At 35.0% G+C, this 24,523-nt stretch overlaps 3 protein-coding genes across 5 annotated transcripts in view; 1 reads left to right on the forward strand and 2 right to left on the reverse strand.

The window, feature by feature from the left end:
- Positions 1-484: 484 nt before the first annotated feature.
- On the reverse strand, positions 485-4,119 carry LOC125672995 (uncharacterized). Its single transcript, XM_048909216.2, has 5 exons — positions 3,316-4,119; positions 2,576-2,697; positions 2,065-2,174; positions 1,436-1,636; positions 485-608 (listed from the first exon to the last, which is right to left on the reverse strand). The coding sequence occupies exons 1-5, from the start codon at positions 3,436-3,438 to the stop codon at positions 571-573; spliced, it is 594 nt and encodes a 197-aa protein (XP_048765173.2). The 5' UTR covers positions 3,439-4,119; the 3' UTR covers positions 485-570.
- A 1,503-nt stretch (positions 4,120-5,622) lies between these two features.
- On the reverse strand, positions 5,623-9,669 carry LOC125677434 (NADH dehydrogenase [ubiquinone] 1 alpha subcomplex assembly factor 4-like). Its single transcript, XM_048915496.2, has 3 exons — positions 9,422-9,669; positions 8,046-8,137; positions 5,623-6,301 (listed from the first exon to the last, which is right to left on the reverse strand). The coding sequence occupies exons 1-3, from the start codon at positions 9,558-9,560 to the stop codon at positions 5,945-5,947; spliced, it is 588 nt and encodes a 195-aa protein (XP_048771453.2). The 5' UTR covers positions 9,561-9,669; the 3' UTR covers positions 5,623-5,944.
- Positions 9,670-18,128: 8,459 nt separating this feature from the next.
- The window catches only part of LOC125673981 (serine/threonine-protein kinase LATS1-like), a 35,008-nt gene continuing 28,613 nt past the window's right edge, over positions 18,129-24,523 (forward strand). The window contains exons 1-2 of one of the 3 annotated variants that reach the window (XM_048910945.2): positions 18,129-18,250; positions 18,758-19,297. In XM_048910945.2, coding sequence (XP_048766902.2) covers positions 18,941-19,297 — 357 coding nt within the window. In that variant the 5' untranslated portion in view covers positions 18,129-18,250; positions 18,758-18,940. Of the gene's footprint in view, positions 18,251-18,387; positions 18,573-18,660; positions 18,678-18,757; positions 19,298-24,523 lie in introns of those variants that run through there. The other 2 variants (XM_056158457.1, XM_056158458.1) reach the window with 2 other exon arrangements.

Consider the following 24,523-nt stretch of genomic DNA (forward strand, 5'->3'; position numbering starts at 1 on the left):
AAAAATCACACAATAGGATGATAAAATCTTCAAATATCTCTCTATTCAATGGCATGAGGCGGTAATTATAAAAAAAAATTATATAATAATCCCCATGTAGCAACGGCATGTTGCAGAAGAGGAAATTAGAACAATATATAATGTGGTACAGAATCCTAGTTTGAACACTAGTTGGTGAAATAATTCAGCCTTCGTATAAAATTATTGAATATTTTACTATATCTGAACCCTTTCTTTGTTGTTGTAAGAATACATTGAGATTGATTCACAGCCTAGAATTAATTAATAAATTTTCAACCATGAATAGTAAGTGGCATGGTTGGTTATAATAGGAGGGGGGGGGGGGTCTGTCAAGGTCACCGTGGTTTGCATTACTGGACGGTTCTGGGAAATAGATTTGAGCGGTTGTTATTTTTAGACGCGAAACAAAGACAATAAAACCCTACCTTATATTATGTATAAATATCACATTAAGAAGATTAATGAATTTATTTGTTTATGTTATATATATTCAACACAACAAAATCGATTTAATGATTGCACATCTAAAGAGATTTTCCTTTTTTCAATTTACAGATCAATCCCCTGTTCTCTTGTTTCTTCACAGCCTAAAATGATAAGTAAAATATATGTATAAATTATCTGAAAGGCAAAACATTTGAAGAAAACAGATTTAAGGGGGGGAAAATCTTTACTTTAACTAAGTCATACGCTCTGGTAAGGTTTTCTGATCATGTTTCTGTCGTCTGTAGTTGTCATTGAATTTAACATATTTTGCTTCTCCTTTTTCTCCAGAAACATACATGTACAACCTTTTTCAACTAAACTTGGGTTGTGCTTCCTTCCCATGAGATAATAACCAACGTTCATGTGACCAGAAAGGTAGAATATTCCATACTAGGAAGATACAGGTTTAATTGTTTACACGGTGACTTTTAAGACCAAGATTAAAACTGCAATTCTTCAAATTAACATACAAGTATCCTCAGGAAATGTAGATTCGAATTTCTTCAAAGCCTTTAAAATGTATGACAGTGAGAAGCGTTGCAGTTTATACCCTCGATCATGTATTTTCAAAAATGAAATCTATTACTTATATTTACATTCTACTTTCATTTCTGTTGGAATTCCCACCGTAAAAATTGACGTACATATACTATATTTATCAAGTGGTTTTGTATCCATGATATGTTCATTGTTTATAACTGCTGCGTGTTCATTAGGAAATGTCTATCATTTACAATTTGAAAATATATCAACGGCAAAAACATCAAGGGAAATGAAAATATTTCAGGTTTCAACCTTCAACGTTCAAACGTGTATATTTTAGTCACGCCACGATTTACTACAGAGACGAGTATTTTGTCTGGTTTGGGCGACAGTAAAATCGGACAGGCAGTAAACCAGTTAAACCCTAACCCAGTGTATGCACTACCGTAGTCTGTGGATTCCATGTTTAGTTTTCGAGGATCCAAGTCAAGAGCCGATAAAGCATCACGGACAGCCTGTCCTAGATGACTGGGATTCCTGTGTCGGGTTGAAACATAGTACCCGGATGTCAGTTCCGTGTGTTGGCTCGCAATCACAATCCCTTGGTGGTCGTCAAAGTACAGAATTGTGTACACCCCTATTGTAGCTTTTTAAAAAATCCAACATTTGGAATATAATGCCTGTCACATATGAATATCAAAGCATGTAAAATTGAGAAATTTATCAATCATTCGATCTTAATGATAGTGTTTTATTTGATAATTTTACAGATTAAAGATTTTGTCATTTAGTTGTGTTTTATTGTTGCATTCGTCTTGTTATCCTTGTAAAGCCCCTTCGATCAATTTGTTTTATATAAGGCGCTATATAAATTTTATTATTGTTATCATCTTTTTAGTTTTGCAAATTTCTTCATTCTCATTGTTGCAGAACAATGTATAGAGATGCGCTTAAAATTCATCTAAAAAGATTTTACATGTTTTATAAGATGAATGAACTTGATCACTGTTCGTTATCTTCATTTTCCATCAAAAGGATAACGACATCAGCCAAATCGGAAGTCAAGACGCATACCATTTGTGGACATCCAGGTGGCTAAGAACCTCACTGCTGTCTCTGGTCCAGAAGAATTGGAACGCAGGGGATGCAAAGCTATCACCGAGGTACGGCACTCTCCCAGATCGCTGATATAAAGTATGGTCTTTAAAGTATGGTATTCAGTTTCAATGCAATCAATATATGCTACAAATTATTATGTACAATTGCAGTTATATATGTACCAACAAGGAAAATGTAAAACATATTTCATTCATTCAGAATAAATCAATTACTTTATGTATACAATAAATGATGAAAAGACTGTTCTTATTAACTCAAAAGTCAGACTGTACAGGAGGATAGGGTAAAAGGAAGTGGTAGATCGGAGCGGAAAAGGGAGGATTAAGAGAAGTCACGGGAGTGGGTAGGAAGGGGGTGGTAAAGGAAGAGGAAAACCCTAGCTTGTACATCTCAATGAAATGTTGTCTGTAGAGGCTCTGTTCAGTAACATGTAGAACAATCATATAAAACTACGAAAAGATCTTACGAAAACCAGTGGAATAAAGTGTTCACCAGCGTCCCATCACAGAGTGGTACCACATCACTACAAATGTTACTTCTGAAAGTCGCGTTCAATGTGTCCATTCGATCATACCAACGTCCCGACAACTAGAGCATATAAATTTGTGAATTATTATCAGCGTGCCGACAACTAGAGCATATCAATCTGAGAATCATTATTATTAACGTGCCGACAACTAGAGCATATCAATCTGAGAATCATTATTATTAACGTGCCGACAACTAGAGCATATCAGTTTGTGAATTATTATTATCATCGTCCCGACAACTAGAGCATATCAGTTTGTGAATTATTATCATCATCATGCAAAACAAAAACAACAAAAAACTGGATCAATAAACAGAGTATACTAAAAGAAAATTTCAAGGAGAAGTGATTTTTAATTTATTATTTGTTAACCTATAAGCAGCTGTTTTCATGTATAGAATTAATGAATTCACAGTGATCTAATATTCAACATTTGTTACATTGCAAATTTAAAAGAAATTTGATAAATGGCTTGAAACACACATGTATTCCAATAAATATCAGCTACACAATTTTTTCTTCTTCAAATATTTGTCCATTTTAACATATTTAACCATCCCGTCCCGTGTTCTGTGACATGGTACCCACTACATGTACATACAGATTACAGTTTACGATCGCCGGACAACAGCGAACAAAAACGTATTACAATTTAATATAATAAGAGCAATGCATACCTTTTTGTGGTCTACGCTCTTTGGATTTAGAAACTCATTATTGAAAGCTACAGAATCTAATGATGATGGTGCCTCGCCATTAACAAAAATAGCGAGGAGGAAGAAGTACCTTATACTATCCATCTCCTGGAGTGGACTACTTTTTAAAATACAAAGTTGATATAGCACACCTCATCTATATTCAATCAGTTTGTCATATAATCTTACCGGGAACCATACCAATGGACTATATCAATACGCCGAGAAATAGAGTGCAATGTGTTAATATGATGTGGATTGATTTTTTTAATTTTTATATATACGTGCAGGTATGCCATATGCTTAGTGAAGTTCAAGTCATATAGAATATTTTATGTCTCTCTCACCGTTTTACAATTTTCAAAAATCAAAATATGGCACATTACTCCATTAACATCTGGATACGGCAATATATACTATAATTATATACATGCGTCTTACAGAGCCAGACCACACATCACTGATCAGTTATAATAAATCACACCAATTAAAGGCCCATTTAACGAGATGAGTGTGATGCAAAACTCTCGTATGGCCAAACTAGTTTTAAAACATTGATACGAAAAGAAACATCTAATTGTCATATGGAATACAAAGAATGTCAAGGGCAATAACTTGCATTACCGAGTCTATGCAGATCAATCTGATTAAAATACAGATCTCTCAAATAGGGCAGAGTTGTGCTCAATTTGAAAAAATTGTATTTTAATCGGATAGTATGCACATATTTCCAATGACGCTGCTAAAAAATAACATCGGTGAAAATAAATTCAATATTGCACAGAGGAAATAATAGTCACTAGTTAGCATACTTGATTCTAACGATCTGGCGCACCCGGGTTAATCGGCGATGACCGGTGACACACTTGATTGTGAACCAGAATTGCGCATGCATCCCGCCGGGTAAGCCGATAAATTTTGATAGGCGAAGTCGGCTTCAAGCTGGCGTCCTTGTAGACAGTGGTATCGAGAGATGCTTATTCTAAGACAAAATGTGTTTAGCCTAGTTGCAACGAAGTTGAACTCGGCTATTGGTTTGGCGATGCGGGCGGGCGGTTGGGCGTCAACAATTGGTTTCCGGTAGCTGCAGAACTGTAGCTCTCCGAAAAAAATTATGTTGACAGTCTCCGGTCTGTCAACATAATTTTTTTCGGAGAGCTACAGTTCTGCAGCTAGGTTTCCGGATGATAACTCGAAATGTTTACAATCTAATCAAATGAAACTTTGATATATTGTTGGGTACCACGTAAGGAAGACCCCTATTAATTTTGGAGAAAAATGGTCAAAGGTCAAGGTCACAGTGACCGAAAATAGAATAAAAATTTCAGAAAAATTTGGTTTCCGGATGATAACTCAGAAAGTTTAAATCGGAATCAAATGAAACTTTGATATATTGTTGGGTACCAGGTAGGGAAGACCCCGATTAATTTTGGAGAAAAATTGTCAAAGGTCAATGTCACAGTGACCGAATATAGAATGAAAATTTCAGAAATATTTGGTTTGCGGATGATAACTCAGAAAGTTTAAATCCGAATCAAATGATACTTAAAGATATTGTTATGTACCAGGTAAGGAAGACCCCTATTGATTTTGGAGAAATAGGTCAGAGGTCAAGGTCACAGTGACCGAAAATAGATTTAAAATTCCAAAGAATTTTGGTTTCAGGAGGATAACTCGACAATTTTAATTTGAATCAAATGAAACTTGGATATATTGTTGGATACCAGCAAAGCAAGGCCCTTATTGATTTTGGAGAACAAAGGTTAAGGTCACAGTGACCGAAAATAGATTGAAAACTTTAGACAAATATGGAATCTGGACAGTAACTCGAAAAGTTTAAAACTGAAATTAGTTCTTCACAATTATAAATATGCCACATCATTCCTGACTTTACAATGTATCCCATGCAATTTGGCTCATGCACCCCTGGGTGCATATATTGATTTTTAATTTTTACACTGGTGAAATAAACATGATTTGTAAATATGTTGGTCATTTCTATGCCGAATAATGTTTATATAATAGAAGGTCAACAATTTCATTACTGTACTGTAGCCGAGTCACTTGATTCTTAGCACGTCGCCAGGTATACCCGGCTTAGTTCGATTCGGCCGTATTTTATCAGAATCAAGTATGCTAACTTATTTACACACTTCAAATAAATACTGGAATTATTATTTTGGAATTGTGATCGGTGACCGCATCCTAAGACGTGGTGCCCAGTTATTATTGATGACGTCACAATACCGAAAACAGAAAATACCGCCATGGATTGACCCAAAATCAACATGGTACAACATTTTGCTTTATTATTTTTCTTCAGTATCATTTTGTAAAAACATTAGGTTTACAATATCACTGTATCATTTTAACCAATAGATTATTCTCAATCCACGAAAATAAACCAATTTTCCTAATGATTCCACATGTAAGTGAAGGGCAATTAAAACTTTGTGTTGTTATTTCACGATCAAAACAAAAATATTTACTATATCACTTATGTAATATCAATTTGAAAGCGATACATAAATTATACAAATCTCTCACACATACACAATTCACACATAACTGCGGATCAAAGATTGAATATGGTCCTAATTATCCTTTAACCTCAGGTAAACTTGTCTTTGGCGTCTGTAAGTCTCATCCGATCAGACTTAGAATTTAACTCTCCTGTAGTACTTTTGACATTTTGCTTTGTTTCCATTTTTGGTAAATGAATTTGCAAAACTTGAAAATAGTTCACAACGTTTCGTATTTTCACAGGGTCCACTTTATAGTCTTTGGCTATGTCTGCCGGGCTGTATTGTCCTTTAGAATCGGAGTATTTACGCAACAGCTCCATCATTTGTAGAAAGTTAACTTTTCCATGAGAAATTCGCTGAGGAATATGGTACCCATGTTCATCAAATGAACTCTCGACATGTAAACGATTTTCTGGCAGCGGTCGTTTCGATTTTGATTTGACCTAAAAGAAACATAAGAAAAAACAATTCATTTTCTGATTTAAAATTCTAAGAGGAGATAACCTACTCACACATACACATTCCTGCAATACTTCAGTCAGCTGCATACAGGGCAGTGATTTTTCTACATTTTTCACAAGGGTCCTGTGGCTTTTGAATTGGGAAAAATTGTTGACATTTCAGTCAAATTGGGAAAAATCAATTTTATCGTAAATAAGTTTTAAAATCATATCAAACATTATATTATCTTTATTTTACACATCTAATTTTCTTAACCTTTTAAAAAATTTAACTATTCTATCCAAATCATCATTTCCATAACTCTTTGTTAAGTCTTATGTATATAATTCACATCAAATGTTTATTATTTTCAAATACGTTTTCCGTTCATAAATCTATTATTGGGAAAAATGCCAGCTAAATTGGGAAAAATTTGGCAATTTTTAGGAGGGGAAAGGGCCGAAATTCGAACCCAAAATGGGCCTTAAAAAATCACTGCAGGGAGATAATATTTGGACACACAATCTGATCAAAACTACCCCCTTCTCCTTACACTTTAATCAGACTCTTTAGACACATTGCAATTGTCCAATAATATAGACACAACATGCACATCAACATTTCTAGACACAGTCTGAGAATTTAATGGTAGACTGATAGACCGCGGCTATGCCAAATGAGGTCGGGCCATACCATGTGCAAATAAGATATCCCGAATTGTCTATGCCAAAATTCTAAGAAACAAAGGAATAATTATGATACGTGTGTGATAATGCACTTAAAATAAATATTTTCCCTTACAATCGTCAAAATCTATTTTTGTGACCTGGATTTCCCTCCATCAATTTTAGAGTATACAACTTAAGCATCTCAGCGGTTTGAAGATTATGACTAGTGCTCTAGACAAATTTTTCAACATACGATTCGTATGTCTTTAAATGTTGATGCTTTTTTTTAATCAGCATTGATGAATTTTATTGGGATTGATTTTTAAACTAAAATTTTCCTCAACAATATAACTAGAGTTATCCTATTTTTTCTTTATTTCCAAAATATTCAAGTTTTGCAAGAATGTCAAAACAAAATAATATACATTCAACTTAGCAAAATTAATTTTGAGGTGAAGGTCAAACAAACGGCATGTATATGATTCCACAGTTAAAGTATTTTCTGGACAGTGATTATGATTATGATGAGCAAAAGAAAAAAGAAAACGAGGACAATATCAATAGATTAAATGTAGAATTGGAAATGGAGTATAAAGTTGAATAAAAAAAACCCAAAGTTTGTTAATAACTAATTTTCCTCGATATATGTGTTATTTTTGTCGTAAAATTTTGGTCAGGTTTATGCCAAATGCCAATGGTCTATACTGCATCAAAAAGACATAGACCTATTGTCAATGCCATTTAAAAAGTTAAATTCTCAGACTGTAGACACTCCAGTCATTTACATAAACACCCCCCTACCCTCCCAATACACACATGCACCTTTTATGCTCAATGTTGCTTGCAGATAATTTCATGATGAGAAAATAGATTCTCTTAATCTCCAACACAGATCTGAATGACTTTCAATATGATGATAAAGGGATTGATTCACGATCCCCCCCCCCTCCCAAATTTTGTTTTTCACTGCAGCATTCATACCATCGTCTCAAGCCACAGTCTGGAGTCAGCATATACTAGCTCTCTCCAGATGGGAGAGGATCGTATATATTGGACGTGTGCAATGATGCATTCATACCTCCAGTGCTGGTTCGTATGACTCCAGATACATGTCCTTCATTCGACTGTGCAGCCGTTCATTCTTTTGTGTGAGCGATGGATCAGGATTTGCTGAAAGTACAAGTAGTAGTAGTCAGTAACTTGTTTGGAATTTAGAATAAATAAGAAAATTTCAAAGGTCTGTACAATGTACCATTCTAATGATTCGGACGAGTGGCATGTACCCCTTTCAATAGACGTGTTTTAGCAGTATCAAGCCAAATATTTGTAGGAAAACAGAATGTATCTCCTGCATTTTAAGTGTAGCTATGCTCAATCTGTAGTTTGGTATAGCTCACATTGGGATAATCTCCGCTGAGATTTGTCTCAGCTAGATATTTGGACTGACGCCTTCACCGAATCTCGGAGCAGTCCTTCACAATTCATGTCCATTTTTCTTTATTGGTGATATACAGTAAGTATGAAAACTATAGAAACTCTTATCAGGAGATACACCATAACACACCCCCCACCCCCCCAAATCTCTAGTCAGGTGCTCTACCAACTGAGATACCAACAATCGGATCTTTATCCCCTGCCAGACATTTTCACCTGTCAGTTACAGGGACTGATCTACAGTACCAAACAGGAAGGGAGAAAATGCAACAGCCCCCTTAATCTTTATTTAGGTGCTCTACCAACTGAACTATCTTACCCATTGTAATACGTCACATTCACTCCGGGCCTGACATTTTTGTAATCCAATGATTTCGCGCACATGCAACTTTCTACACAATTATCGCCCTTTGTTTTTAAACTCTGAACATAGTTTCTGACCTCAAAATATTATAATTGATATGACTGAGGATTTTATATGTTGTGATTTTATTTCATTTGATTAAAAAAATATGTGGAAGGATTAATAGCATTTTATTATTTTATTTAAACTTGAAATTATAAGGAATACTAAAATGTCAGGCCCGGAGTGAATGTGACGTATTACAATGGGTCCTCGGTAAAGTCAATGTTTACACGGAATCGAATAAAGTGGATACTGACAGCATTAGAGAGGGGTTAGGAGGCAAATTTAAGTAGGCAAATGTTGTTAGTGATAAATACTGACGATTTATATTCAAAACGACGTTTCATTCCTGTTCGCTATGCTAACACATAGCTCATGGCTTGGTCAATCAAGTGAATTTTATTGACTTTATTGATAAAATTTCAAACTCCTGTGCATAGATTTATATTAAATATCCCAGAACTTAACCAATCAAATTTTATTACATCACAATTTCACGAGAGGCTGCAAACATTTTCATCGATAAAGTACAGCTGATTACTCAAATTTCCTTTGTTCACACATGTTTGTAAGAGCTAGCTACGCTCATTATTAGTATGAAGAAAACATGATACCATAAGCATCGTCCAGATCCGTTATAGTGCTGTGTTTGGGAGCAGGTGCTGGTTTTTCCTTTTCGATTTGTTTCAGTGCTCTTCTTTCGATATCATAGTAAGCTTTAGGCCTAATAAACTTCCTGACAGATCCACCCATATTCTATTTTACGTAAGTTAACTGCATTACACAACTCTCAACATACATGACATTGAATCAAACGAAAACATGCTTCCATTTTCTTCTTCCGGTATTATATATTAGACATGTCGTCCATAAATTCGTTCGTGGTTTTTTTGTTGTTGTTTTTTTTGGGGGGGGGGGGGGGGGGGGGTTGGGGTTGCGCCTTCATTATCGTGAATTTAAAAATTTTAACCAAAGGCTATAGAGTTTTACAAAGTTTAACATCAACAGAAGAACATTATCCAAACATTGATATCCTTAAAAATCTTTTTATTGGTTCGTTTCATATATAAATGATTGATTTACGTTGCCGTTTGATCGAATAATAGAAAATATCGTGTAAACACAGTTAATATAGAGCACATTTAGCAATATATTACATGTACATGGCTAGTGTCTTGAAAAAGAAAAACCCAGTTTGTAATGAACCTAAATATATGATATTTCGATATAATGAACCTATAAGTATAAGATATTTTGATATGATGAACCTATAAGTATATGATATTTTGATATGATGAACCTATAAGTATATGATATTTTGATATTAAAGATGAACATATCAGACACTTCATTTTACTGAATCAAATAATTAATTTTACTGAATTAAACTGAATCAAACACTTTATTTTATACTAGTACTGAATTAAACTGAATCAAAAAATTTATTTTACTAGTAATGAATTAAACTGAATCAAAAACTCTATTTTACTAGTACTGAATTAAACTGAATCAAAAACTTTGTGTTACTGAATTAAAAACCGATTCAAAAAATTTGTTTTATCAAATTAAAAACTTAATTTTACTTTACTGAATTAAAAACTTTATTTCACTAGTACTGAATTAAACTGAATGAAACACTTTGTGTTACTGAATTAAAAACCGATTCAAAAATTTTGTTTTACTGAATTAAAAACCGATTCAAAATTTTGTTTTACTAGGCTAAATCAAAATCTCTGTTTTACTTAATCAAAAACTTTGTTTTACTTAATCAAAAACTTTGTTTTATTTAATCAAAAACTTTGATTTACCATATCAAAATTTTTGGTTACTTAATTACTACCGGATATACAAATGTACGTATGTAAAATGTCCGGTACTTTGGACCACCATTTAAAAATAAAAGACATGACTTCAAGGACAATATTAGATGCAGTATGATCTCGTTCCGAATACTTGCAGAGTATTTATATTCTAGATGCAGTATGATCTCGTTCCGAATACTTGCAGAGTATCTATATTTTAGATGTATTAGTACTTTAAAAAATTTCCTATCTTGAATGATCTCATGAATTCTCTGTAATTTCGAAGTCAATGAATTGCAAAACTTGCGAGGAAAAAAGTTGTAACAAATAAACAAATAAATAGACACGCACGTATATATGAATAAATGAATACAATGGGAATATCTACTAGTAGGTTGTGTGGCAGTAACAAGCCTTTAGAAATGGCGTTGGATTGGAACGTACTCTGGTAAATCGCCTCTAAAAATGATTTGGATGTGACAAAAATATTATTCTTTGTGAAAAAAAATTTACTTTTGTTTGAATGGGTTGAATTTCAGGAGCCACTTATTTGTCCATAATTTCAAGATATATAAATCATGATTTAGCTTTCATTCAATATCCGATACATTAATTGATGATTGTTGAAGTGCATTGTCATCAGCAAACAAGCTACACATTGATAACATATTTACACCAACATCGTTAACAGAAAAAGAAGAGGACCTAAAACAGGTCCCAGAGGTACACCAGCAAAAATGTAGTAGTCGGTAGCCAGACAGGTGCATTGATACACATCGTGATTGCTTTGGTGCATGTTCTATCTTTTTTAAATACATCTACTGTGTGAAAGGTGAAGACGATAAACAGTGATCAATCTCGTATCTCCTATAAGCAATACTAAATAAACAGTTACCCAGGCATACACGGACCCCCTAGATATACCGGAAATGGTATCGGTTGCCTAGAAGGAGTAAGCATCTCCTGTCGACCGGTCACACCCGCTGTGAGCCGTATACCTTGATCAGGTAAACGGAGTAATCCGTAGTTAAAATGAGTGTGCCAAGAACGGCCTAACAATCTGTATGAAACACGTCAGACAGCACTTAACCCGATGTTAGGTTGTATTGGCTAACTAGATTATTATAACGACCATAGAATTTGCGAAATGCTGACTACAAACGAGACTGCATGTTGAAACCCCTATAACATCAACTCGTTTGTCGGTAGTCTGTCTCGATTTAAAAACTAAATCATACGCAGAACAAGCTCTTGAGTATGTAAACAAGTACATGTATTCCATATAAAATGACAAAAATTTCAGAAAATATTGACAATGGAAAGTTACAAGGTAATAAAAAAAAAACCATTAATGAATTGTTGATTGATACCTCAGAAGATTCTGTTCAATTAGGTTGAAAATTTTTTAGATATTTAAAATAATCTTTTTTATTTTCAATATTGACCAAAATAACACGCGAGCAGACTTCCATCATTCCAAACCATGCTAACATCTCTGTGAACCAATTTAAGATACAAACTTGATATATCTACTTTTTATCATTTATATGCAAGATTCAATGTAAGGCAATTTATATGAACTTAATATCATAAAACCCAATTTAAGATACATAAACTTGAAATATCTACTTTTTATTTGAAAGGCCCAATGTTATATATAAAGTAGCGAGTCCGCGCTTAATGAATTTTTGCCACGCCTATTATTAGAACATGTCACGTATATTGATACATGTAGGGTACATTTGTGATATCTATGCTAATCAATTTCACAAAATACACAGAAACTAGCTGCTGAACTGTAGCTCTCTGAAAAAAAATATTGGGACGGATCCACAGTTCTTCGGCTAGTTAGAAACTAATACCAATAATAAAGCACAGTGCAGTGTTTTACGGCGGTACCACTTTGGTGTTTTATGAAATAAAATTTGTTGTATGATTCTGGAACAGCAAAAAAAGAAAGTTCCATCTTGATGAGGGTGTTGTATGATTCCTGGAACAGCAAAAAAGCTAAGTAATATTGTAAAACCATCAAAACATTTTTCATATGGTAAAAGATTTTTAAATGTAGTCCACGCAACACCAAGGTTGAGATGCAACTGCATCCGTTGTACCTTAGTAGAAATTAATCCAAATCGTGTTATTTTAAGAAGAGGGTTATCTAAATCTTTAAAATTGCCTTATCCCTTTAATGTTTTGTCAATAAAGTACATGTATACTCTCTCTGTTCTGTGCAGGTTTTACCATTTTTGTTAAATGGTAAATGAGAGTTATCTCTCTTTTCCTGCAGAGCATACTGCATGATTCCCTTAGGGGGGTGCGATCCAAGTTTGTACCTCTTCTGATACCCCCACCCCCAACGGGGAAGGATTGAAAACCTCAAAATAACAAAAATGATCATTTTCAGTCAAAAGAGATGCAACCACTGCTATTTACAAGATTAAAAACCCTACTTCACTATGCATTCATACGTCGCCGCGCTCTGATCGCAATGGATGTGAATGGTAAAAGCATTAATTTGCTCTAGCTGTTGAAAGGTTTCCATATCGTCTTTATTATTTTTCCTCTAAATCCAGGTCCCCTTATTTAATATCACAATCACACACACCCCACCCGATCCACAAATGTTTTCTGTCATGTTTTCTAGAAACTGGTCCTGATCTTCTGAGAGAAAAGTCAAAAAAAAAATTTAAAAAAATGAAAACTCAACAAAACAACAACAAAATAATAATAATAATAATAAAAATGCACAGATAGACATTCACCTCTTATGATATATTATGGTATAAATTTGAAACCAGAAGGCGGAAAATCCCGTCAAGGTTCGCTGATTTCTCCTATCTTCCTCAGTTCACTCGATTCCAATATAAATCAATCGGTTCATACCAGTCACCAAAACTAAATCTGTTTCTATCTGAAATTGGAATGACATTCAAGCTATAGTCTTAGGAGTAACCATGTCAACAGATAAACACAAGCAAATACCGATATCTGAAAATTGTTAAGACCATTCTAATCCATCAGGACATAAAGATCCGGTGTTAGTTCAGTTCATACAATCAGAAGAAACCACACGATTAGGTGCAGCAACAGGCATGTTTGACCTCTGAACATTCTCCAATTTTTAAATTCATTTAATTCCATTCCAAGTGGACAAAAATCAACAAATCGTTATACTTTTTTTTTTTAAATATATATCTATAACCTTATTATGATCAGTTATGGGGTTTTGGTGGTTTTTTAGATTGATTATCAAATTCAGGAGCTCAACTGGACGATTTTCAATTATGATGGAGTTGGTTTTTCGGGGTTTTATTTCTTTGTTATTTTTATTTATTTATTGGGGGGGGGGGGGTGTGTCTTTTTTCATACATTCATAGGTCGACTACATATCACCGATGGTCGTCTACAAAAAAAAAATCGCGCGAATTCAAATGAACTGATTTATTCATCAACGAACATTGTATCGGTTGCATAGACTTTCTCTTCGTAAAGATCTGGGAGTTTTCGGGTTCGATTCTCGATCACTAAGTTTAATTTAGGTAGAGACCGTCCTTTCGCCTAGCATCCGCCATTCTCAAAAAAAAAAAAGAAAAAAAAAAAAGAAGGAAAGAGCTCATGATCACGGGTCTTTCTGATATAATTCTAAAAACGGAGGTCCCGTGTCGCGGCAGGCGTGGACACGATAAAGAACCCTTACTGCTGAACCCTGAGTTCCATGCATAAGTCAAAATTCATGGTACTTCAAGTACAGCTAATGTCGTCTCTTTGTGGATAGTGAAATTGTTTTTAATAATCATACCAACAAAAACATAAATATACTGCGCTACTCTAGATACTGCATGTCGCTAACATCCCGATAATTGCAATTGGTGCATGGTGGGTCCTAGAACGAGAGGTATGCAAACATCAACCTGACCTTAGAACAAATTCTGAGTAGATGTATACAAACAAAAAAATTTGGCAAATTCCCTTTTGCTGCCACCAAAATGACGAGCATGACGTCCCACCATAGACATGACTTGGACGCAGGAGATAGCATACCCAGATAATGCCAGATCCTAGATCATTTCTCCGACATCAGGTCGTGAGAAGTTGTCCTGACAGCAGGGAGGTATCCCAGGTATTTGGATTGTACTGTAAGATACGGGAGAAGTGAAATTTCAGACGGAGTTCGCTGTCCTACATATCGAGTTTCTCAGTACTAAATCTGTGCAGGGAGTAGATTTTGGAATGACAGTGACCAACGTGTTCCAATTGTGTTTGAACATCGTTATCATATTGTCTCTTAGTATGCCATAATAGACCCAACATGCAACATGTCAATAGAGAGAGAGAGAGAGAGAGAGAGAGAGAGAGAGAGAGAGAGAAGATGGAGAGAGAAAGAGAAGGAGATCTAGAGCGAGGGAGACACGAATACGTGTGTAATTCTAGTTATCTCCCATACCTTTTAAAGTAAAACAAAATCTCCATATACAGATTTTCTCAATGGGGCATTGACAGGTCACGCGATAACTTTTACAAACTCCGTTATCGGTATGATGAAGTAGTCCAGTTTCATCTGTGTATATATATATAGATATATATATATATATAGTCAACAAATAAAATCCAGTACTCAAACTTTTATCTATAGCGCTTTCGCCCTGCGGGCTCGTCAGTAGATTTTATCTATAGCGCTTTCGCCCTGTGGGCTCGTCAGTAGATTTTTAAACAAAAAAAATCTACTGACGAGCCCGCAGGGCGAAAGCGCTATAGATAAAAGTTTGAGTATTGGATTTTATTTTTTGACTTTATTCTACCCCGATACCAAGAAAAAGGAAGTTATTGAATATATATATATATATATATATATATATATACGTGTGTGTGTGTGTGTGTGTATGTATGTATGTATGTATGAATGTATGTATGTATGTATGTGTGTGCGTGCGTGCGTGTGTGTGTGTGTGTTAAATTTCACTAATATTTGACTCAGTGGTAGAACAATCAAAATCCTATCTCCGGGTAGATTCATTGTAAAAAGGTTGAAGAACAAACCACTACTCTGCAAAATTCACTAACACTTTGAGAAACAAGTTACTACCCTCCCCTAATCCAACTCCTCCTCGCGTTTGATGATCAATGACCTAATGTTCAAGGTCAGGGGAGGGTGCGTTTGAGCCCCTTAAGATGCACTGACAGTTTGACGAAATGTCAATAGAGCAGTTATAAATTTAAAGAGTAAAAATAAAACACATTATTCAATCACCAGCAATCTTCCATAACGTTAGAATGTACATATCAGAATATGTGCTTAATGTAATTATTTCATTTCAGGGGCAACATGTGATCAAGGAAGTCTTTATCTTGAAATTTTTAATTTAGGCCTGTGTTTCTTATTTCTTTTTTTCCCCCTTCTATTTGTGTTTTGTTTTTGGTGTGTAAACACTTTAACCAGGTGCTTCTGTGGGCTTCGTCGTGGACCAGCTGAGGGTGACAACACCTGCCCTGATTTTCATCCTCCTTAGGAAATCCGACGAGCGCCCTTCTTATTAAATACAAAAATCTGTTCCAATCTAAAAATACTATCACTTTGAAAAAATTATGTAAATTTATCACTTATATCAACACTTTGATTACTTAACTTTCATGCGCTAGTCCTTCAGAATATGTACATTGCATCATGTACATGTTCTTTATGTACAGTATATGCATAGGTGTGCGTGTATATGTGTGTACGTATGTATGTATATGTTTTGTTTTTTCTTTCTTCTTTTTTCCTTTTCTCTTTTGTTCTACTCTGGATACTGACTTTGTGTATATTGTATACTGTAGTATTTGTATTTCTCTATATCTTTTGTTCTACTCTGGATACTGACTTTGTGTATTGTATACTGTAGTAGTTGTATTTCTCTATATCTTTTGTTCTACTCTGGATACTGACTTTGTGTATTGTATACTGTAGTATTTGTATTTCTCTATATCTTTTGTTCTACTCTGGATACTGACTTTGTGTATTGTATACTGTAGTATTTGTATTTCTCTATACCTTTTTGTACATTGGTTTATGAGAATAAATCATCATCATGCACATCTAATGTCTTCTGTTGTCACGTGTATACATGTACGTATTGAGGGATGTGGTCTATATTTATCAAAATGATAATAATGATAAAACAATTAGAACTGTCCTGTAAAATTTTATTTTAGGCTCAATACTGTGTTTTTAACAAAAAACTCAAGCATTTTACAACTTACATTATCCCCCAAAACTCAAAACGCACTACAGTATATAAATATAATATATAGATGAATGATCATTCATATTTGTTTTCATTGACTAGGTACGTATTTTTGTACCATGCAAGTATACAGAGAATGTGTGCTACATGTTTGCAAGCAAATCTAAAAAAAAAAAAAAAAAAAAAAAAAAAAAAAAAATCATAATTAAAATACGGATGATAAAATAAGATGATTTTTAAGAAGTAGATGACGGCTGAAGGTGGAAAAAGTTCACTATATCTGGTGTACAAAATTCCCCCCGGTCTTCAGCTACACTGACCTCGATCAGCGTGCTCATCTGTTAAATTAAATAGTCCTGTCGTGTCTCACTGCTATTTTCTTTTTCTTTTAAAGCACACAGAATAGCCATTCATTTTATACATTGAAAAAATATGATTTTCTTTTATTTATAATCTTTAGAGAGTGGGAGTTTAGGGGTATTTTTCAAAATTACTGAAGAAAAGAAACCAGAATTAAGCTTCATTAACGATAGAGAATGTGGCATCGTTAGAGTAACATAAATCATTTATTCTGTCATAATTTCAGTGATGCATTTCTTTTAGTTTAGTTATGATCATTCAACCCATCCTTGATTAAACAGCGAATGTTCTTTTATAAAAAGTTGAACCAATAATATCTACAACTTTGTTCTGAAGTCGTACATTCATTCACCTTTTAATTAACTTTTGTTGTTTACCCTTTTGCAATCGCATCCTCTTCATCAATGGAGCGGACGTCACAGAACGCAATCTTGCAACCGATGCGGACGTCAAAGAAGACAATCTATGAAATGTTACACGTTTGAAAAAGAACGCAGTGGTCCTCCCGTAATTTTAAGGTGTGTGAATGGTTGTTTTCCCTCGTTCTTATCTAATTCTGATGAGTTTTGATAATTTAACCCAGGTAAAAATAATTATATATATTTGTCTTTTCACTATCGTTATCCTGGACGCTTTGATTGAGGCCTCTGATGTACAGAAGAGATGCAATCAATATGTATTTACCACTAAGAGTGTTATAAAAAATCACGTGATCTCTCTGGAATGTCAACAATGTAATGGGCGTAATCGCATGTCAATCACACACGGGAACGGACGCGTCCATGTTGTGAGGGGAGGGAAGGTGAAACATGGAATAATATTTCAAATGATTTCGACTTTAAGAGATTTGATTGATGTCTGTTGTTTTAAATTATGTAAATATGCAGTATTTGCTTTTTGATTAATGAATCAAGTCGCCTTTAGGTTTGAATACGATACGTGTTTATATTTAGGTCAAACAACCTGGCTTCGGAATGTTACCCCATGATAATCCAGGCGTCCAATACCCGAATATATTGAATTTATAGGAGTCCCAATACAGGTTACAAGAGCTTTTCGGGTAAGTTTTGACCCCCATTTTCACCTTTTCATTAAAAACAATTGATCGATGATACTTTCAGATCTAATTTTAATCACCGACGAAAAGAAATCCTTAATAAACGTAGGTCTGCCGTTTTCTCGCTCAGTATATAAAAGAAACCTTGGAAGGCTAAACAACATGGCGGCGGCAATATCGTATAGAAACTATGCAGCAAAATTCTCTCTTATTTCGTGAGGACTATACTGTGTACTCGTGTCAGTTGAATTTTACTAGCGTGGATCTTGCCGGGATGAATATTTCGTCGGCAACAGGTGCCCGTGTATTGAAACATATTGTATAGGTGAGACACTCGTGTTGTATCATGACGCCTGGCCGCTCACGTTAGGCCGGTCGTCAGTCCGGCGTTTCCTCCAAAGTGTCACTCGCTATGATCAGTTATATCACTGTACATAAGTTTTATTAGTGGTCAGTTAAGATTTGAAAAGTTACAAGCAACATGTTAACTTTTCTTTCCTTCTTTTTCAGAATTGGTTACCATATAATGGCCTAATTCACCCAAAATGTGATTTTATTCGGTTATTTTATCTGTGTGATTTGGATTACACTTGTGAAGGATATATACCCTTTGATTTCTGTTTGGATGTATGCACACATCGACTTGAGACAACAACACCACCAGAAAAGGGGGACACATGGTAAAGCTTCCATATGATTTCTCGAAAAGAGGACCCCATGTCGGGCCGCAGACCATTGGTCATCAGCGGCCCGAATCGGCAGATGTTACACGACTTGAGGGACAGCCTCAGTCACATTCGTGGTTCTCATTCAGACCAGTCCGATCCACTCCCTAATCGCCCGGAGTTATCTCAGAGCACCCCAAATCTTCTAGAAAACAAATCAAGTTTTTCCCGCGATGGCTACAACAGGAAAGCCCTCGCTCAGATTCGGAGTAAACTGCGGCCATTCCAGACGGATAGGAATGACGATGGGATGTCAAACAGTACTGGGGCATCCTCTCAGGGCAGTGAAGACGGAGAATCCCGTGGGGCGAGCCTAGAGGAACAGGTCAGTGTCGTAGTAACAAAATAGTGTCATAGTAACAGAAGAATTGAGAATTTATATTTAAGTCTAATGTTGATAACCAAAAACAGCTGCATGTACATGCTGCAACATGCAACATCAAATTAGAATCAATATTCAATAAGGGTGTTTTGATGCAGAAGTTTAGCTGATGTTGTCCCTGTGTAGTGAGGGCTTTGATCATTATCTCAGAACATGACATTGATACTGTGTCTACTGTCTGTCTGTATGGAATTACAGTCTATGCGAAAGACATCGGACCGTCGGACCTGACCGATGTGCAGTGCCTCAGGTCCGACGCATCATTTTTTACACCCGACCGGAATGTCCGATGTCTCAGTGTCCAGTTTTGAGCTTTACTATTTTGATGCGGAGTCATTTAAATGTTTGTTATAAGTAAAAAATAGCACACAAATCCAAATACGTAAATGAATGTGATTGAAACCGCATGGACTGTCTAAAGTATTATACGGGAGGGATCCCTGGTATAGTATTACTAGTATAATAAATAAGATTTCCTTGGTTTTGCATTTTCACTTGTTTCACTTTTTTACATTAGGTTTTTCGGTCTGACAAAATTTGGTTCGGTCTGGTGTGTTCATTGATTACACAGGACCGAATGTCCTGTGTGGTCCAAAAAACTTTCGCATAGACTGGAATTATGCTTCTGTTATAGATTAGGGTGCTTTTAAAAGCACCTGCAAGTGACACATCGTTTCCTTAGGACACTAAAACTAGTCTGAATGTTTCAGCCTTTTATAATGTTCAGAAGTTAGCATTAATTATGAATGAAAAGACATATCCAATGTCATTGGAGAGAAAAAAAGGGGGGGGGGGGATCAGTGCTTTGTGTGACACATGAAATTTTAAAATTCTAGATGCCAGTCTGCCGTGAAACATCTCTTTAATCCATTTTCCATTAAAAAAAACTTTGGTGAAGACATTTGTTGTAAGGCATGTAAGATTCTATACTAGATGATTTGTGTGTCATGGGCTATTTACAGCTATTCATAATGATAGTAAAATACACAGTCCTTTATTTGGTCAGAAATGAAATGTTTACTATAAATAGTATGAATAGTAGTAGACAATGCAGTTCTGACTATTGCAAAAATGATATTAGAAAACTTGGAAAATAGATTGCAGAGCAGAAAGGTCACTATTTGAGACCTTTTGACCTGTAAAATGTGTATTGTTGTGCTTTGTGTATTGAATCAGATTGGGGAGTATTTGTTGTGTTAAATGCATGTCAGCTAATTGCAATCTGTATTACATACATAAACAGTAACAAAGAAAATAAACACAGAACTCTTACACAACTATACCATACTATACCATATAATAGTATATATATGTACTATGGAATGCTAGAGAGAGAGAGAGAGAGAGAGTACACTGTATATTTAAGTTGTTTTATGACACACAGTGGACAGGTCAAGTGTTAAGATATGTTATGTAGAGTTGACACTAGTGGACTTTTTGGACCTATCTAATTTTGCCAGTAAGGTACACTAATTAACTTTGGCATAGGCTGTGAATGAAAGTCTATGAAAATGATATTAAATTATTTAGAAAGATGGAAATGAGTCTTTAATGAGATGTTTCAAGTCTTTTTACACTGTTCATGCATTGTTTATATGCACCTGTCTGTAAACTTACATACATAATATTTAGGTCATACATAGACCTTGTCCTAATTTTCTGTCCCTTTGATCTGTTATCTGAAATTTTTTACAGCAAAGACAAACAAGTCACTTGTGGAAAATCACCCAATTGTAGATTAGATTGATTTTTATCAAACCTAGAGGTGCACTAGGTGAAAGAATTCTATCTGGATCAAGCCTTGAGTGTACCCCTGAAGACTATCTGGATCAAGCCTTGAGTGTACCCCTGAAGACTATCTGGATCAAGCCTTGAGTGTACCCCTGAAGACTATCTGGATCAAGCCTTGAGTGTACCCCTGAAGACTGTCTGGATCAAGCCTTGAGTGTACCCCTGAAGACTATCTGGATCAAGCCTTGAGTGTACCCCTGAAGACTATCTGGATCAAGCCTTGAGTGTACCCCTGAAGACTATCTGGATCAAGCCTTGAGTGTACCCCTGAAGACTATCTGGATCAAGTGCCCCCCAACTCCACCCTCCTTATCCTGTCAATCCTCTCTGACATTCTGCACTAAGACTTTATTGCAGCAATTAAAGAGATAATTTGTACCCATTTTCACAATTGGTCCAACCACTGATAAGCAAATGAAGCAAATGAGCTTTCTCTCTTCATGCTCTTGGTGTGAAATCATTGATGCTGACATCTTTGTTATTTCAAGTTTTCTGTAGATGTATTTGGTCATTGTGTATCCATTTAGTAACAACGGGGATTTCAGGGAATCTCACACCAATCTCAGACATTACCGTCAGATCCCAGGGAATATCTCACACAGATCTCAGACATTACAGTCAGATCCCAGGGAATCTCACACAGATCTCATACATTACAGTCAGATCACAGGGAATATCTCACACAGATCTCAGACATTATAGTCAGACCCCAGGGAATCTCACACCAATCTTAACATTACAGTCAGATCCCAGGGAATCTCACACAGATCTCAGACATTACAGTCCAAGGGGCCTCACATACAAAAGAAATCTCAAGGAACCACCAATTTTGCAAAAAAGGATTTTGATGAATAAATGTAAAAACTTACTATTTATTATTGAAAAGGAGTCTAGAGTATGTTAGCTTTTGTTGAAGAAAAAAATGCTCGTATTTTTGTAAAGCATTAAAAGGCATATATTTCAGTTTTAACTGATTTGAATTGATGGAGAATTTAACATCAGCTGTTTGGAGGCAGTGTTCACAGGACTAGTGAAATATGTCTAAATCATGAGTCCTGGATATATGGAATTATCAGCTGCAGGGCCAAGGTACCAATAAGGGTCTATTGCTAAGCTCTAAAAGGGCGAAGTAAGCTGTTGATTCACAACTCCCTTAATATATTCACAGTCGTATTCTTTTCTGATTGACTTGCAGAAGACTGAGGGGAGGAACATTAATGATATTTTCCTTCAGGTACCAATGTGGTACTAGGAAGTGATTCAGTTTCATGAGTACATATATATTACCCATATCTGCATTTGTTTGCATTATCTCGTTTAAATATGGCATATGATGTAATTCTGACAGTAATCTGTGTATTCAGGTATTGAAGGACTCCCACCTGTGGTTTAAATAGACAATATTTGTCAATACACCATTGTATTTATATATATTGATTGCATCATTTGTTTCTTGTCTGTCTCTTTGTTTCTTGATCAGCAACTTGAACTTCAACCTTGGCAGTAAACTTTCGAACTACTGGGTATATAATATACAATATTTCATAAATATTCAGTGAATTGAAAAGTCAAGGTCATGTAGCTGCTAAAGGTCAAGGTCATTCCTCATGCTCATTGTAAGTGTTTCATGTAAATTTGATTTTCAATGATGTGCATTGTTCATGGTAATATACAGGGTGTCTCTGTTGTATAGGGTGTCTCTGTTTTGTACAATATTCTGTGTTAAAATATACAGGGTGTCTCTGATTTTTGCAATTCTGTATTACAATATACAGGGTGTCTCTCATTCTCTGTGCAATTCTTGAAGGGCATTATGTGTATTTTATGAAGGCTTCCTTCTTCTGTGCTGTCTCTATCAGAGGTAATAATCTAGTATGTATATAATTCAACAGCTATTAGATTAAGCATTTAATTATTAATGTGAGTGAATTGTAAAGAGACAGAGAGAGAGAGAATAGATGTATCAAGGAAAAGAGAAAATGACAGGAATTTACTGGGTGAAATGTGGGATTATCTAATTTCCTGTACTAGCAAACAAGTGAATTAAAGAATGGTGTTCTACCCCCACAATGTCTGCAAACATGAGGAAGTGCTATAGTAAATGGATCTTTGTTAGAACTTCATACCATACCTATAGGATATAAATAGCAATGTTATGGGGGTGGTGACAGGATGGTAGCTCACTTGCAAACTACTCGCTGGGATGAGCATAAACAGTATTTACTAACTTTACAGAGCATTTTGATATTTATCCTTTACATTGATCTAATTGCATGGTTATACTACATAAGAACCAGAGATCTTAATATGAAGCTTGCAAAGAGGGATTGCAGAATGTGCTGGTTTCCCTGATGAAATTTGGCTTCAGCATGAATGATTCTGTACATACTAGATTGTTTAATGGAGGCAGAATGAAAAAATGAAAAATGTATATTTTGTATTGATAAAGAGTGTAACTTACAATTATTCTTCAAAATGACAGAATGTAAACACCTCCCCCCAAATACAGTAGAGGAAATCCCAGCATAGAAGTTATTGCCCTTGACAACATTTTTTTTTTATCATAAATAATTTATCTAATATGGAAAATAAAGACTTTTTCACTAGTTATCAATAGCTTACCAATTTTTTATTCTATCCAGTGAGTAAAAGTCCTCTGAAGGATATATATTTCTATCATGCACAAAGTTTAATTTCATAAATATTTTTGCAAAAACTTATGACATCACATGAGGATCAATCTACCTTAACACTCTAATGACATTCTAACTTTTCAAGCATATATATTTATAACATTGAGGCATCTAGACATAATTGTGAAGGTTGTATTCAGTGAAGATTTATCCAGAGTTTATGTTCCTTTTCAATCCTAATGGTGGGATTTACTGTTCATATACTGAGAGAAAAAAGACAATGATAGTCCGGATAACATCAGAACTATAAGCATGCTAAGAGAGCAGAAAACTAAATCATTTCAGGTTTTTTTTTTTAAATTAACTAATTCTACTAAGATTCAGAAATGTGTTGTATCTTTACTGCTCCTAGTGGAACCAGAGATAAGTTGTATCTACTGATTTTAGTAGAACCAGAGATGTGTTGTATATTTACTGATTTTAGTAGAACCAGAGATGTTTGTATCGCTACTGATTTAATTTAGTAGAACCAGAGATGTTGTATCGCTACTGATTTTAGTAGAACCAGAGATGTGTTGCATATTACTGATTTTAGTAAGACCAGAGATATGTGACAGTGTTTTTATTTATAGATGAATTTTACTAAGAACCAGTTTGAGAGAAATATTATCAACATGTATTTACTGATAATACCTCATTTTGGGCCCATTATATTTGGTATTAATAATTTATTGATTGATTTGTC

Source organism: Ostrea edulis, chromosome 3 (genome assembly GCF_947568905.1).
Source record: "Ostrea edulis chromosome 3, xbOstEdul1.1, whole genome shotgun sequence".
In the NCBI taxonomy this organism is placed as follows: Eukaryota; Metazoa; Mollusca; class Bivalvia; order Ostreida; family Ostreidae; genus Ostrea; species Ostrea edulis.